The 16,570-nt window shown below is 40.3% G+C and overlaps 1 protein-coding gene across 1 annotated transcript in view; it reads right to left on the bottom strand.

Moving 5' to 3' along the window:
• Positions 1 to 16,570, bottom strand: part of CPAP (centrosome assembly and centriole elongation protein) — a 25,728-nt gene extending 9,158 nt beyond the window's left edge. Inside the window, 16 exon segments of the mRNA XM_032771787.2 lie at positions 1,080 to 1,245; positions 3,106 to 3,238; positions 6,902 to 7,813; positions 7,816 to 8,074; positions 8,076 to 8,236; positions 8,268 to 8,358; positions 8,360 to 8,396; positions 8,398 to 8,455; positions 8,458 to 8,491; positions 8,494 to 8,572; positions 8,871 to 8,975; positions 11,808 to 11,955; positions 12,571 to 12,694; positions 15,780 to 16,034; positions 16,036 to 16,097; positions 16,100 to 16,570. Coding sequence (XP_032627678.1) covers positions 1,080 to 1,245; positions 3,106 to 3,238; positions 6,902 to 7,813; positions 7,816 to 8,074; positions 8,076 to 8,236; positions 8,268 to 8,358; positions 8,360 to 8,396; positions 8,398 to 8,455; positions 8,458 to 8,491; positions 8,494 to 8,572; positions 8,871 to 8,975; positions 11,808 to 11,955; positions 12,571 to 12,694; positions 15,780 to 16,034; positions 16,036 to 16,097; positions 16,100 to 16,214 — 2,739 coding nt within the window. The 5' untranslated portion in view covers positions 16,215 to 16,570.

The raw sequence follows: 16,570 nt of genomic DNA, 5'->3' as shown, positions 1-16,570 counted from the left end.
AGAAACTTCCCTCCCTCAAGATTTGAAAGTATCCTGTCTCCTGATTGGTCCTCTGGTCAGGTGACAGCCAGGCTTACTGAACTTGTTAACCCTTTATAGTCAAAGAGATATAAAGTACTTCTGTGCTATTAACTTTTCTTATCTGTTTATGACACCCCATCTGTAAAATTTAAGGATACTGATACCACCTTTGTAAAGCACTTCGAGATCTACTGATGAAAAATGCTATATAATAACTAGGTATCATTATTATACAGAGACGTCTGGCTAGACAAAAAAAAATCAAAAAAAAAAAATCACATTTTCTATTCCTCTTTTCCTCTCCAAACAAGCTCACAGGAGATCAGGAATTAAGTAATTTGAATTAAATAATTGCCACCTTAGACTGAGTTAACCATATAATAATGGATGATTCAATCACTAACTATAGTAAGATATTAAAAAGGAAATCCAAAATTCTAAAAGATAGAGGGAAAGATATCTATGAAATACCAAGATTACAATAAACTACATTATTCACCCCTAGTAGTGACTAACAAGTCTTATCTTTTTCAAAGGGATAGGATTAAACATGATGGAAATGAGAAGTCGTGTTTATGCATCAGACACATTATAATCAACATCTATTATGAGATAAAACTCTGCTTAGAACGCAACAATTATGGACAGAATGATGCTTGATAGGTTCAATTTTTGCATTCAGTTCACTACAGTGAATGAATTTGTTTGCAACACTTATTACAGTAATATTTTGTAACTTGATTTAGGTTTATTGGTCTGATGTCATGTTCTTTGTTAGTGCCATTTTGAACCTTTTTTGTTATGGGAGTCTGACAGAAGGACAACAGTTCTTCAGTAGTGTTTTGTTTTTTAAAGCAAAATGATACCTGACGCATGTCATTTTCAGTGTGGGAACTACTCATGGATGCCAGGTATCTTGATCTAGTTTGAGAATATATATATATATTCTCTCTTATCAAACCCTTCAAATTAACAAAATCTACAAATTCCAAATTGCACAACTTTGAAAAGCTGAAGTTTCACTGTGAAGATCAGAACAATCTTTAGATTTTTCTTACCTGAATTTCATCACGCTCCTTTTTACCTGGCATCGCTCTAGCTGCTGTGGAATATTTTTCAAAAACTTTACGGTCTTTTTGGAGTTTTCTCATTTCTTCTTTTTTAACTTCTTCTATCTGAGCCAATTCTTTTGTTTTCTGCTGTTCAAAGTCTGCTATTTCTTTCCTGAAATTACACAAAGTAGCTTATTCTGGAATAGGACAACTTCAAGTTTGGAGTATTTATTTAGAATTTTACTTCTCAGTAATTCAGAATAGTCTCTCCTGTTCCCAGAAAGACTTTCCACTGTAAATAAATTACACACAATATATATTTAGTCAGAAGGGTCTTCTTACTGACACTGCTGAAGTCTTAAGAATCATCTCTTTGCAGTTCCCACTAACAAGAATCCCCTCCATATTTACTGTTGCTTTGACTGACAATTGGACAGGACCTTTTTTCAGAGACCGCAAGTAACGTTCCTTAATTGGCAAAAGGGATTGCTGTCATCCAACATAAGGCATTCCCTCTCCTTCCTCCGTCCCTAACTCTACCCCTTTTCCAACCTACATGTGCCCAGGAAGGTTTTTCCAGGAACAAACATCTGATCAAAAAGACAGCATCAGAGTCACATTTTAGCAAGACACCAGGTAAAACCACCAAGCTCTGAAAAATCAATCTTATTCTATTTTTTTTAAAAAAAAGATTGTTTTAAATGAGTTAAACTATACAAAAATAATTCCCAACCATATGAGCTTTCATACTGAACAAGCTGGGTATAGCTTTTTTAAATCATGTTTTGATCCATTTTCTAGAGTAGCAACTTGAGTGATTAATTATACAGTGTAGGCTATTTATTGCATGTTATACATTTAACTACCTATAGTACCAAACATTTTTTTTGCCTAAATCTATACTATTATATTCTATGAGTCGTCAATTACTTACCTGTATACTAAATGTATCGGGGTGGCCAAACTGTGGCTCATCAGCCACAGGTGACTCTTTTGCAGTTAAAGTGTGGCTCGCGGAGCCCCTCCATTCTCCACCTACCAGACTGGGAGCAGGTGGAGCTTGGGGCGTCTGCCCAGTGGGAAGGGAGTCTAGGGGCTGTAGCCCTGCAGAAGGCACCTGCCGGGGCTCAGGACTTCAGCACCTTCTTCCTGAAGCCCCACACACTGGCAGGCGCCACTCATGGAGCTGAAGCCCCAAACCTCACCACCCTGCGGCAGGGCTGAAGCCCCGAGCAGGTGCACCCAGCACTCAGACTTCTGAAGATCATCATATGCAGCTCTGAGGATCAGTAAGTTTGGCCACCCTTGAAACATATCTCTGTAATATTTACTACTACCCAATACTGGTGTGCTTACCTGCCGATTTGCTCATTTGCCTATCAATAGCTCTAACTCAGAGGTGGGCAAATTACGGCCCACGGGACCCTCTTGCCTGGCTCCTGGCCTGGGATGCTACCCCACAGCCCCTCCCCTGCTGTCCCGTCCCCCCTCACAGCCTCAGCTTGCTCCGCCACTGGCGCAATGCACTGGGCAGTGGGGCTGTGAGCTTCTGGAGCAGCGCAGCTGCAGAGCCTGGCCTGGCCCGGTGCTCTGTGCTGCGCGGTAGCGACGGCGTGGCTGGCTCCAGCTGGGCGACGCAGCTATAGTGCTGCCAGCCACCAGTTCAAAGAGGGCAGGGGAGTTCGGGGGTGGGGAGAGGTGGATAAGGGTCGGGGCAGTCAGAGGGCAGGGAACAGGGGGGTTGAATGGGAGCAGGGATCTTGGGGGAAGTCAGGAATGAGAGAAGGGGTTGGATGGGGCGGCAGGGGTTCCAGGAACGGTCATCAGGGAACGGCGGGGGGTTGGATGGGGCAGGAGTCCCGGAGGGGGCCAGGCCATGACCCCCTCCCTAACCGGCCCTCCATACAATTTCCGAAACCCAATGCAGCCCTCAGGCCAAAAAGTTTGCCCACCCCTGCTCTAACTAAACAGTTAAGGAGATGTATTTACTAAGCAAATAAAATACACTGAAATACTCCCATTGAAACATTACCTGAGATTTTCTAAGGAGCTCTCTCGTTCTTCACGGAGTTTTGTTAAAGATGCATTTTCAGATCTGAATCTTTCAATTTCTGTTTCCAATTCAACAAGCTTCTCTCTTAGTACCCGGGATCGAACAATGTCTCCTATCAGGAAACAGGCATACCCAAGTTAAGAGACATTCATACAGAGTGTTGAAGTATACACTAAATTGTCAGATATAAATGATCATCAGTTGATCTTACTCTGAGGCATAACTAGTCTCCAAATAATACAGTAGGTGATAAATAAGTCAGTCCTTATCAAAGCAATCTGTGCTGCTTGTTCAACCGTCTCAAGTTTTGAATATATTTGTTGTACAGGCACAACAGGGTATGCAAGAAATACAAATTTAAATCTGAATTAGTCTTCAAAATAGAGTAATTCCTACTGAAGTTATGATCAGGGTTCATACGGAGGGGGTGAGGTGGTCGGGCTCTTCAAAGCTATGCTCACGAAATAAACTCTGCCCATGTATGTCGGCAAAATAAGATCAACTTCGAAGTATTTTATGCAGATATTCAAAGTATGATTGTTCATACTCCCTGGGTTCGGTGAGCTTAGTTCAACTTCTGTAGGTACATCTACCCAGCAAAGAGCAGCAAGCCCCCAGCCCAGGTTGACAGATTCTGGTATTCTCTGGGTCTCTTAATTAAAAAAAAAAAAAAAAAAAGCTATATAGACAGCTCTTCGAAGTAGCAGCTCAGGCCCTGAAGCCTACCTCTTTCTCCCTTGGCTTCAGAGCCCGAGCTGCTACTTCGAAGAGCTGTCTACACTGCTATTTTAAAAAAGTACTAGTATGAGCCCTGCAAGCTTAAGTCTATTGATCCAAGCTGAGAGTCTTGCTGCTGTGAGCTTTGTAGATGTAAGTAAGGCTCAAAAACACCCCTGGACTCTGTTAGGCTCTTCTTGATTGGAAGGTTTGTTTTTTTTAAATGGTGGTATCATCTAACCACTTTTCACTTGGGGCACCAAAGTGAAATGGTGCTCAAAGTTTCTCGTGGAGATCTATGATCTTTCATCTCCTTTCTTACATGAGGAATGAAAGAGTTAATATTGATGTTGAAATCATTGTCAGTGGGTATCTGAATAAACCCCTTCCCAAAATTAACAAGGCAGTTCTCTCTGCATTGGTTACACTCTGACATTTTTTAAAAAAATTTCTTCTCAACCATAACACTACAGGCTTTAATTAAAAAGAGCAAGCAAGCAGATTCTGGATAACAAGACAACTCTGAATCCACATCCTGTTTATGGTATAAAATTATTTTGCCAGATATTAAATGATCAGCAATGTGCTTTTTGTATTTTAGTACCTATCTAGTATTTTTCCAGTAAGGGTGTGTTAGAACTGCTGCATTTATTCAGGTAGTTAAGAGAAGGCAGATGTGGATACAGATTGACAACAATGGGGGGGAAGGTGGCATTACATTTGACAATGTAACAAAGTTGTTTCTAAATCATCTACATACACAGATGTAGTACTGAATCCATCCTTCCAGGCCCAATAGCCTAGGAAACCAACAACCCAGGATCTGGGCTCTTTAACATACAGGCTGCAGTGCATTTTGCTACCACTAAACCACTGACAAAGTCCAGGTCTCCAAAAAACAAAAAAAACCAAAATAACAAACAATGTTCCCTAACATTTTTGCATTAGAACAATCAGCTTGTGTACTTCAAAAGAATCCTACTGACCAGCAAATCTAACAATTATTAAAATTAGGTTGCTGTAAAGGATGATGAAAAACTATCAAAGGAAATGTAGTGACAGTCCTAAAGACTGACTCTCTAGTAAGAAGAAGAAGAATTGTGCTCTGAAGATTGTTATGAAGCGCCCAATGGGAGCTGCAGGGGCGATGCCTACAGGCAAAGGCAGCACACAGAGCTGCCTGGCCATGCCTCCACCTACAGCTGAGCAAGGAGGATGTCGCTACTTCCAGGGAGCCCCCCACATAAGTGCCGCCCAGGGCCCACTTCACCCCATCCCGTGCTCACTCTGCCCCCTCCCACTACCCAAACTCTGCTGCTCCAGGGGGTGGAGGGGAGGAGTCACGTAGGGAGCCTGCCAGCCCCGCCAACCCCCCAGCACCTGCAAGGGCTCCAGGCTGCGTACCGCTGCCTGCCCCCCTCCCCAGCACCAGCAAGGGTCTCCCCCTCCAGTGGGGGTCCCAAGCCATGCACCACCACCTGTCCCCCTCCTCCAGCTCTCAGGCTATCCTCCCCCACACACCTCCGGGGCCACTGGGCAGCCCCCCCGTTTTAGTCACAGGTATTTTTAAGAAGAGTCATGGACAGGTCACGGGCCATGAATTTTTGTTTACTGCCCATGACCTGTCTATGACTTTTACTAAAAACACCTATGACTAAAACATAGCCTTAATTATGAACTGGGTAGAGCTGGTTGAAAATTTTCTAACAAATCAGAGTTTTGTCAGACAACACCAGTTTGTTGAACCCAAAATGTCTCGTGAAATCAGGTCAGATTCAACAAACTTTTGTCAAGTCACTAGTAGGGTTCTGATGGAACCCTGGTTCCCACAGTCTAAGAGCAGCCCTATCACACCAGAGCTTCCAGCCTCCCTGTTGTGGAGCCAGAAGCTCAAAGATCTGGGAGCCTGGAATCCCTGGGCTTAGGGCTTCCAGGATCCATGGCTCCCAGGCAATCCCATCTGGATGGGCATACCTGGGCTAGAGACCCGAATGATTCCAGACTCTCAGACCAGTTGACTGCCCAATTCCCAAGTGGCCAGCCCTGGGAGATGGAGACCCCGGAAGCCCTAGAGCTGACTGACTTCTGAGGTTATTAGCAGTCATGAAAATGAGGAGAGTGTCAAATTTCAGTCAGCAGCTTCCAGACCCAGGGAGTGTCTTTTGTTTCAGAAATACCAAGGGTTGGTGTTCCCCAAAAAATTCACAGTTTCCAGTTCGAGAAATTTTGAAAAAATTGGTTCTGTTCTGATTAGGAACAAAACCAAAATTTTAAAGTAGCAAAACTTCTTGCAAACTAGAAATCTCATTTCAGCCCACTCTAGAACAAAGTTCTAAGGGCCTGATTCTCCTCTTAATTACACTAGTTTGACAACTGGGGGGAGGGATACCTCAGTGGTTTGAGCATCAGCCTGCTAAACCCAGGGTTGTGAGTTCAAACCTTGAAGGGGCCATTTAGGGATCTGGGGCAAAAAAATCTGTCTGGGGATTGGTCCTGCTTTGAGTAGGGGGCTTGGACTAGATGACCTCCTGAGGTCCCTTCCAACCCTGATATTCTTTTTTTTTCTTTTTAAACCACTATAATTTCAGATTTCACTGACATTATTTGCAGCAGCATAAATGAATGGAGAATCAGACTCTAAATATTGATATTTGGCATTAATCCCTTTCAGTAACCTCAATTAATAAAAATCTACAAATAAAGTGATCTCAGCATCTAGTTAAAACTTTTGAAATCATGTTACTGGACTCAAACATTTTTTCTAATGCTATTGCAAGAGTACTACACAGATACCAAATTTGTATCTAAATCGAAGGCGTAAAAATGAGTCATGGATATCTGCAGATTTGCATGGCTCTATTGCTCGTTGCTGAAATGGCAACAGTTCAGCACAAGTTTTTGACAGCACACGCTAAATTTGCATGACTGGTAATTAACAGAAACTGCAAGGCAACACCAGTATTTTTTCATTCCTCTCCATTATTTTGATTGCATGTTTTAAGAACACCTACTGCTCAGTCTACAGTGAAGTATGTGGGTTTATATATTATTCTCTTACCTCCTGGTTCTTCTTGTCCCACATTTGATTTGGTCTCATGCTTTGCATGACAGTCTGGTTTCTGTTTAGGTTTCAGTGAAGGAAAGAGTTTCATCATGAGGTCTGATGTGGGAGGTGTACTTGCATCACCATCTGTCACACTCTGTTTGGGCAAATCATCTCCCTTCTTTATTGAAGCAACTTTCCTCTTTATTGTTTTATCTGGGGCAGCCATTTCACTTTTATTGTAATAGTCAGTTTGTGGAGGTGTTTTAATGGTATCATTTTGGGGTACTTCATGCTGAATCTCATTTTCTTGAAGGTCAGTCCATGTTCTTTCATCATCAAACTCAACCTTATCCCTATTTGTACATGAAATACTTCTTTGAGATTCAGACACTTTGCTATTAATCTGATTTGGTAGCAAACTGGATTCATCGCTACTATAATCTTTGTCCGATAAGTCAAGATCAACATCCCTACTTTTGCTTTCTTTGCTGAGGTCTTTAACAGGTCCTGTGCAATCACAGAATGCTGGATTATCTTCTCTGATACTCAAAATGAACTTTTTAGCATCTTCATTTGCACATTTTAAGGTGGTCTCAAGTTCTTCCTCAGATTCTGTAGTACTGACACTGCTTCCAACATCCTTATCCTCATTTACATTCCATTCAGTGCTTTTTAAAGTTGGAGATGCTGCAGTGGAAGAAGTCTGAAATATTTTACTATCTGTTTTATTGAATTGGTCCCTTAGTCTAACAGATGCCCTAAAATCCAAGGACTTGTAAGATATAGCGATGGCCCTGTCATTTTTATTTCCTTGCAAAGATAATTTGCCGTTCTTTATTTTTGTTATTTATAATTATCTAGTGTATTCTGCAGCTGCCTGCAATTGCTTTGACAGGGTAGAAGACATTCTACGGCCTTTTGAAATTGCTGATCTCGATCCAGGAACTTTGTAAAATGAGAATTACTCGAGAAAGATACTTCATCAGCGCGCTGTTCTAGAAAAACAAAAACACTAAATTCTTATCTTCTCTTCTTTTCTTTTTTTTTCGCCAGTTTATCCAACTGTATTGCTGCAATGAAAAGTTCAAAAGACAGTCTGGATCTTTTTACATGGCGGTGACTTGTGAAAACATTTGGACAAGAGAAACAAGGTTTTTTTTCGGTATCATTATGGTGGACAGCTGAGGCTTTTCTGCATATCTGAAAAATTGTCAGTTGCCTAGCCAATCCATTTATGTTTCTCTTTATTTTCAAATTTGCAGTTGATTTTGATCTGCAAGAATCTGCTGACTGCCACAAGATTCTTCTCAGCTTCTGCGCGTCTCACTGTTATGGTTGGCGATATCTCTTTTTTCTCCATCAGATCATTTGACGCTACTTATATGGCCTTCTAGAACAGGAGACAGAAACATTTGTTTTAGCTGCTCGGTACATTTTTTAGAGAGCACAACAAAATTCTCAGAAACCTGATTCCTTGCTTAAAGGTGCAGTTTTCCGCTGTATTGTGTCTCTCCACTTTAACAACATTTCTTTCCTTCAGAGTAATTGCTGAGGTCATCAGTTTGCTTCTTTATACTTAGTTACTTTAGACTTTAGGCATTAGGTGCAACCTGGTAGTTAAGCCTTATCTCCGCCCGTTTCAGAAAGGCGTCGGTTTTGATCAGTAGGTTCTGAAAGGTTGGACTTTTCATCTCTTAAAAAAAAATCAAAAACAAAACTAAACCATCCTATCCGTTACTATATTTACAGAACTTATCTAAGTAAGGCTTACTAATATGTAAATTACACCAGGACCTGTGTCCCCACTATTGTTTTAACGGCAAGTATCAGAATCTTAAAAACAGAATATTGTTTTTAAGAACTTGAATACTGTATACATAAAGTTGTAAGCTCTTCAGAGCAGGGACCTGTGTTCTCACATGTTTGTAAGTTCTGCTATTTTGGGAAAGTATATAAATAACTGTAGTGTTTTATAATTAACCTGTTGCTCCTCTTTTGCTTCAGGCGCTGGTCTTCTAAGCGTATCTGTTCTTCAAGGAATTCTTCAAATGTCTGTTTCCTCTCCTGAATCCCAGCTTTAATAGGCCTAGTATAATTTTTTTAAAGTTACAAACTGCAATGTTAAGTTAAACTTGTTTGACAATGCAATTAAAAATGTAATTTATATAAACATATGAAAATTATATAAAGCAGGTAGGAATTAAAAGTTCTTTAGTCATTTACATATCCAGGACAAAGCTAGGCTATTTAATTTAAATAATATGCTAGATTACCACTGATTCTCAAAGACAAGCACACATGATATTACAGTAGAACCTCAGAGTTAAGCACCTGAGAATGGAGGTTCTTAACTCTGAATAAAATGCAGCTCCAGCAGTTCACACTCTGGGCCAGTTCTAGAGGCAGCTACTTTACCGGGCAAGCCTGTCCCCATTCGATGGGATTGGAGGGAGATGTGCGGGGTGGTGGTGATGAAAACAGAGCATACCCCTCTCAGCCGGTGGGACGTGGTGAAAACAGCTTCCTCACCCTCGGCGGGGGAGAGGGTGAAAACATGACCCAGGACTTATAAGAAAGCAGTGCAGACCCCGCGTGTGGCTTCTGCCAGCTGCCTTGGGCTGGCAGCGGAGGTTCACAGCTTTGCCTGCAAATCTCAGCTCTTCACTTCCTAGCAGTAGGTTGGTGTCCTGCATATGGGTTAGGGGTGGGGACAGGGCCCAGATGGCCCTACCTTTAAGATGCAATGCACAGTACAGTACAGTATTTGCTTTTTTTCTTTTTTTTTTTTTGTCTCTGCTGCTTCTTAATTAGTTTCTTCTGGTTTCACATGATGTTCGGTTGACCAATCAGTCCGTAACTCTGGTGTTCATATCTTTGAGGTTCTACTGTACTTTATCACGTTTGTTTTAAGTAACCAAGAAAGGCACGTGTGACGCATGGCTAGAAAGGGTTAAACATCCTGCAAAATAAATAACCCATAGAAGACATGTGGGGAGATAATTTGTGGTTTTTTGTATTTACATACGTATGAGTAGGGTGGACAATGTAATCAACAGTCCCTGTCTATGCTGTACTCTGATAATTCAGAGGTCAAAAGAATATCCTATTGTGTAAATTAATTGTAAACATAGGATATCTCAGTATTCATCTCTCTTTGAAATGTACTGTGACTGGTGGAGGAACAAGCAAACCCTTATGTTAATTCATATAGCTAAGTGCCCGTGACAGACCTTCTTCAAAGTCATCCTAATGACCTTTTGTTCCCTGAGGAATTCCAATTTATCAAAAGACATGAAATTGTATAAAAGATCCTTGGGTCCTGATTCGGTCATCTCAGATCTGCTTAGACTTCATCAGGGGAAGTTTGAGTTGCAAGACTGAGGTCCCAGTTATTCTGGTACGCACTGAATATGAGATTTGGAGATTGGACTGTGACCTACAAACTGAATTCTAAAGGAACTCTTTGCAACTACAAAGCTCACCATCTCTTCTGTGAATCTGAACCTCAGTGAATTGAAATCATGTATGTATATTGATATTTTAACCATACTCTCTCTTGTTCTTTAATAAATTTTAATTTAGTTAATAAGAATTGGCTGTAGCATGTATTTGGGTAAGATCTGAAACATTCATTAACCTGAGAGGGAATGTGTCCGATCCTTTGGGATTGGTAGAACCTTTTCTTTTATATAATGAAATAAGATTTACAGAAGTTTTCATCATATTTGACATGGATACCTGGATGGAGGCCTGAGGCTGGATCACTTTAAGGGAATTGTGTTGTTTGGACTTCTGAGTAACCAGTGAGGTAATAAAGAAGCTGTTTTATGCTGGCTTGGTAAATCTAGGTATTCCAATATCCACCAATTTATGGGGATTGTCTGCCCCATTTTTTGCAGTTCACCCTAACTGAGTGACCACAGCTGGCTCCACACTAGGGCCCTGGTCACAGCACATCTAAATCTTGCTGCTGCTTCTTACACTTGATGTCAAAGATCTTATCCTTCCACTATGCCAAACTCTTATCCAGGCCCTGGTCAAGTTCCAAATGCCTACTCTGCTATAAACACCCATGGCTGGCCCGTGTCAGCTGACTCAAGTTCATGGGGCTCAGGCCGCAGGGCTATAAAATTGCAGTGCAGATGTGCAAGGGTGGGGAGGGGTCCCAGATCCCGGGTGACAACCTGAGCCCAGATATCTACACTGCAATTTTATAGCCCTGCAAGCTACAGTCAACTGACATAGGCCAACTGCTATTGTTAAGGTCATCTTCCTAGCCTGTCACTCTGACTACATCACCCCTCCTCTTTCACTTCAAACACAGACTTCCTGTCCACGCTTTCAAGGACATGCACAATTTAGCCCTGTTCTATTTAACCTTATGTTCATTTTGGTTTCACTTCATCAGTAATGCCAGTCTTTACCACTCATTAGTTCATTTCACACCCCCTTCCCTGCCCCCGCACACAAGAGAGAGACTCCCTATCAAAATGTATAAAGCCATCACCTTATCCTCTTCCACATCTCTCCTTCAGACTCACCTCTGCCATGATGCTTACAGAAAAAGGCCATCTGATAATGGCTATCCCAGAGAAAGTTGTAATGAGTCAATCCAGTAGCAGTAATCACAACTATAGTTGTGCACATAGTAAAGCTATGCCAAAAAAAGATTTTGGTTTAACATTACCTTATCCCCTACACATTTATTTCATCCACCTGTTATGCCACACCATAATTTAGGGGCAGGGACTTCTTTTGCCATATCTCTGTATAATGCCTATCACAATGGGGGCCCACTTGGTTTAAAATTTAATAGGTGTATTGAGTTGTATCTAGAAACTCCAACCATTTTCAATCAGGTCTTAGAACTTGGTCAAAAAAGATTGGATAACCCTATTACTTATAAGCTTATATTTACCTTTCCTCTATGTTAGCTGCTTGTAAGCATTTTCTTCCATTGGGACTTTCAGACAAATCTATATTTCTTGAACATAAATGATCAGCATCTCTGTCTTCACCTCCAACAGACTTTTCCATCTTTTGTTTTGGACACCAAGTGCTTTCTCCTATTAAATGATGGATATGTGTCTTTTTTTCTTATGTGAAACCAGTTTTCAGCTTGTACTTTAAAAACCAGGAACAACATTCAGAGGCAATTCACAGATTACAAAGTCAAAAGAGACTATTGTTATTTAGTCTGACCTGAGTAACACAAAGCCATGAGACTTCCCTCAATTAATTCCTGTTTTAACTAGAGTATCTTTTAGAACATCTAATCTTGAATTAAAAATTTCCAGCATTGGAGAATCCACCACAACTCTTGATAGTTGTTCCAATGGATACTTACAGTCATTTAAAAATTATGTTGTCAACCTATCACTATTTTTCTGTCTTTTCTATTGAGACTAAGTTCTCCAAGGCAAGAGCCCTATCATGCTACGTGTTTGTACAGCACCAAACACAACAAGAACCCAGTCCTAGTTGAGGTGTTTGGATGCTACCATAATATGAATGTTGATTAGTAGTTTTTAAAATATTTTAAATAATGCAGTGTTTACCTGGGACTAATCCTGTATTTTTGTGATATTGTGTGAAACAGTACTCAACATTTTAAATAGAATATTAAAATTAAAGTGTTCCATTTCCTTAAGCTATACTGTATGCTTTACTTCTCCACTTACCAGGGAATCCTTGATGGCCAGATACCAGGATAAGTAGTTTCTTTTGCTCTTCCATAAGCCTTTGAAGTTGTTCCATCTGTTGCTTCTTCAGCTGTTCTTGTTTCTGCTGTTGTATTTCTTTTAGCTTTATCAAGCATAAAAATCAAGTGTGTTTGAAGTCAACAGTTTTCTTAGAATCTGAGAATAACTAGCATAAAATGCTTTTTATATTTCTTGCCTGAAGATGCTTTATTATAACAAGTGGCATTTGAACAGGATGTAAACAAGCTATGTTAAAACTAGGCCCTACACTCATTAATAGTACATTTTTAAACAAATTATACTGAAAGTATTTCTTCCAGTGACCAAATCTTTAATAGTTCCACTAGCCTTTAAATGGACCATAGAATCATAGACTATTAAGGTTGGAAGGGACCTCAGGAGGCCATCTAGACAAACCCCCTGCTCAAAGCAGGACCAATCCCCAGACAAATTTTTACCCCAGTTCCCTAAATGGCCCCCACAAGGACTGAACTCACAACTCTGGGTTTAGCAGGCCAATGCTCAAACTATCCCTCCCCCCTTGTAATTTAACCAACTTGTAAATTATATAGAAAACCCCACCTTGAAGACTTTGTGACTTTTTTTGAAAAATATCAAGATTTGACTAATATTTACATTTGTACTAGTATCTTTTTATTAAGAATTGAAATATCTAATGAAAATAAAATCCTTATCATAGGAATTCATCCTGTTGCTCATTTCTTATTTGCAGTCCTAATATAACATGTGACATCTCAGTTAGTTACCGAGGAAAAGGCTTTGATGCGACAGAGCAAATGAAAAACAAGAAGCGCTAAAGAACACTTAGAGCCATAATGCCCCAGTGAGGCAAGGAAGTTTTATACTGATTAAAGTACAGAGGTACTAAGTGACTTAACCATGGGCCCCTAACTGCCACCCTTACATAATAGTGCCTTATTCCACAGGCAATCCCATTGAAAACAAACATTACTTGTAAAATACTACTCAAACATAAACAGAGGTGACAAATCACACACACAGAGTTAGTGGTCAAGTTGAGAACAAATTCCGGGTCCTGACTCCAACTCTTGTATTCTTACCACTAAATTGTACCTCCTCACAAAGTGTTCTATTCTCATGCTAGTGTCTTCATTAAACAAACAGGAAAGTAACCACCTCCAAAACATATCACAACTCACGCACAGGTGCAGTCAGAATGGTTTCTAAGGGCTTGGGTACACTTGCAAGTTACAGCACAATAAAGGAGCCCCGGGTCCACTAGCTCCCTACCCGTCCACACTGGCAAGGTACGTAGAGTGCTCTGACTCCACGGCTACAGCGCTGCTGGTACTCCACCTTGGTGAGTGGAACAATGTTTGCTGTGCCCCCGCTGGAGCACCGCAGCACCACTGTGAATGAGGTGTTGCATTACTGTGCTCTGACTGACCTCCAAAAAGGTCCCATAATCCCCTTAAGTCAAGTGGCCACTCGTCATTATTCTGAACTCGCTGTAGGAATGCTATAGGAATCCGGATATGTCCTTTCAAAGCTCCATTTCTGACAGCTGGCTGCTTATCTGCTCCGGGACAAAGGAATGCTGCTTGCTTTGAGAGAGAGAGAAGCGAGTGGGGTAGAAAAGGTCTGCTGCTGTCTGAATTTACAAGACAGCATGCTGACACGCTCTCAGCCCCACAAAAACCCACTCTCTCCCCCTCCACATACACACAACACACTCCCTATCACACTCCACCCCACACCCCCACATTTGAAAAACACATTGCAGCCACTTGCATGCTGGGATAGCTATCAAAACGCACTGCTCTTTTTGGCATTGCAAGAGCTTCTAATGTGGCCATGTCAGTGCGCTTCCAGCTGAGAGCATAAACAATTGGCAGCGTTTTCCCTTCTGCAGTCTCCGAAGGCTGCCTTAACTCCCAGTGCTCTACAACTGCAAGTGTAGCCATGCCCTAAATAGAATATCAATGCTTTTAAAGAGGCATAAGGTGCTCTTTAAACCATCAACAATTCCTCTTTAAGTATCAACATCAAAATTACATATAGTCTTTGCACCTCACCATTATTCCATATTGGTGATCTATTCATTTACTTATTAATATGTACAATACTTTTGAAAAAAAAAACAAAACAGTTTTGAGGTGAGTTGTGACATTTTGATCTGGAGTCTCTCATTTTATTTTCATTGTTATCAAAGAGGGCTTTGTTTTCATAATAATCTGACTCCAATACTTGATCTACCTAACCCAAATTAAACAAAAGTTATAATCAAATAGCAATTCAAATAGCTTCCAAAAGCTGCACATTCCTTTATTCCTCATTCATCTTTAGTGAAGAAGTATTGTACATAAAGAAGTGAAGTCTACTCCAGACTCAAAAGATTCATTTTCTGTTCACAAATTTTATCTGGATTATCCACGTCTAGTTTTATAATCTTTTCCCTCATCTAACTTCGACAAACTTAAAAAAAATAAGCTGTTAGTGCATGTCCAAACAAAGCTGTGCACCCAGTATGTGATCACATGTAGGTGATGTATGCAGCTGTATGACTCAATCCTAAGGTCCCTGATCCTGCCATGGCATCTACATGAGTGCAGCCCTATGCCCACACAGCAGCAGAGTGTGTCAGTTCAGGACCAGGGTATTGGTTTGGCTTCTTCCTTGCCAGATGCAAAACTATTCAGACGGAGAGAGATTTTAAAGCCAAATATATTGGTATATAAGTTCTCTAAGGACTAACAGAATATTTTGCTATAGAAGAAATGGATAACAAAACTGAAAACCTTCACTGTGTCTCTTTAGCTTTCATATTTCCAATCACACTTAAGCATAACATTTAGTATTATAGGTTTTAAAAACTGCATCATTTTCTCTCAACTTCAGTGGGACAGATGATGGAACATTCTAAAATAGCTGAACAAATAAATACACTTTCACTTAAAACAATTCACTTTCAGAGTGGGACAAGGGTTTGGCCCTCAGTATTGAGTATTATGAAGAAGAGAGCGCTAGATTAATGATCTGCTGGTGATTTGGAATTCGCTCTTTAAACTAGCATTGTTCTGAAAGCAAGCAATACCTCTTGCCATGTTTAGGTAGCTGCAGTCACCTTGCAGTTAACAGAAGATGTAATTAGACTATAACAAGAAATCCTAATGAACGCATGTCAAGGAAAAAAATGTTTTTTTTACCTGTTCAAGCTTTTGTAGAAGTGGATCACTGTAATCTGCTTCATTCTGATCATCTACCTCATCACATACAGAGTCAGTTTTAGGGGCTTTCCAAAGAGCAGGAGCATCTTTAACTGTTAACATGGGTTTTTTCTTGACCAAATGAAATGCTGCAACTGGAAAAGTTATTTCAGTTGTATTTAACTGAAGTCCACAGGGGCTGCCAGACTACAAGATTTGTTCTTCATGCATGGAGTCTTCACTTATAGAACTTGTTGTTTGAAACATGCAGCATTTTAACTGGGTGACTTATAATGTTTACAGTTCCAAATGACACATACTATTGGTTTTCAAAATATGGAAACTAGGATTTAGTATGCCTCTGGAACAGGAAGCATTGGACATCCAGTGTATGATAAAATTTTGTTCACTATTTAAATCTGCAGCAGTGCCCATCTGGAAAAATGTATTTCAATTTAATCTGTTATGCAAGCAGCAGCACAACTGGCAAAGTAACATGTTAGGTTTGGTTATCAACTTTAAGAAATATTTCCAGGTATTGAAAGTTACACGTAAAAAAGATTTTAAAAAGCTGTTAAATGTACCTACAAATAATACATAAAATTGCTTACAATCCACTCAACATATTTATAAAACTGAATCCTCATGTATTGTTCCTAGTACAATAGCATCCACTTAAACAACCACTTGCTTAGGAATACATATTATATAAAGCAAAACAGATAATGAAGCTTTTAAATTTAGAATCAATTGAAATCAAGAAAACGAATAACATTCCAAATATGCCAAAA

This window comes from Chelonoidis abingdonii, chromosome 1, assembly GCF_003597395.2.
Source record: "Chelonoidis abingdonii isolate Lonesome George chromosome 1, CheloAbing_2.0, whole genome shotgun sequence".
Classification (NCBI taxonomy): Eukaryota; Metazoa; Chordata; order Testudines; family Testudinidae; genus Chelonoidis; species Chelonoidis abingdonii.
Note: the sequence above shows the minus strand (reverse complement) of the source record. Positions and strands in the feature narration are given on the sequence as shown.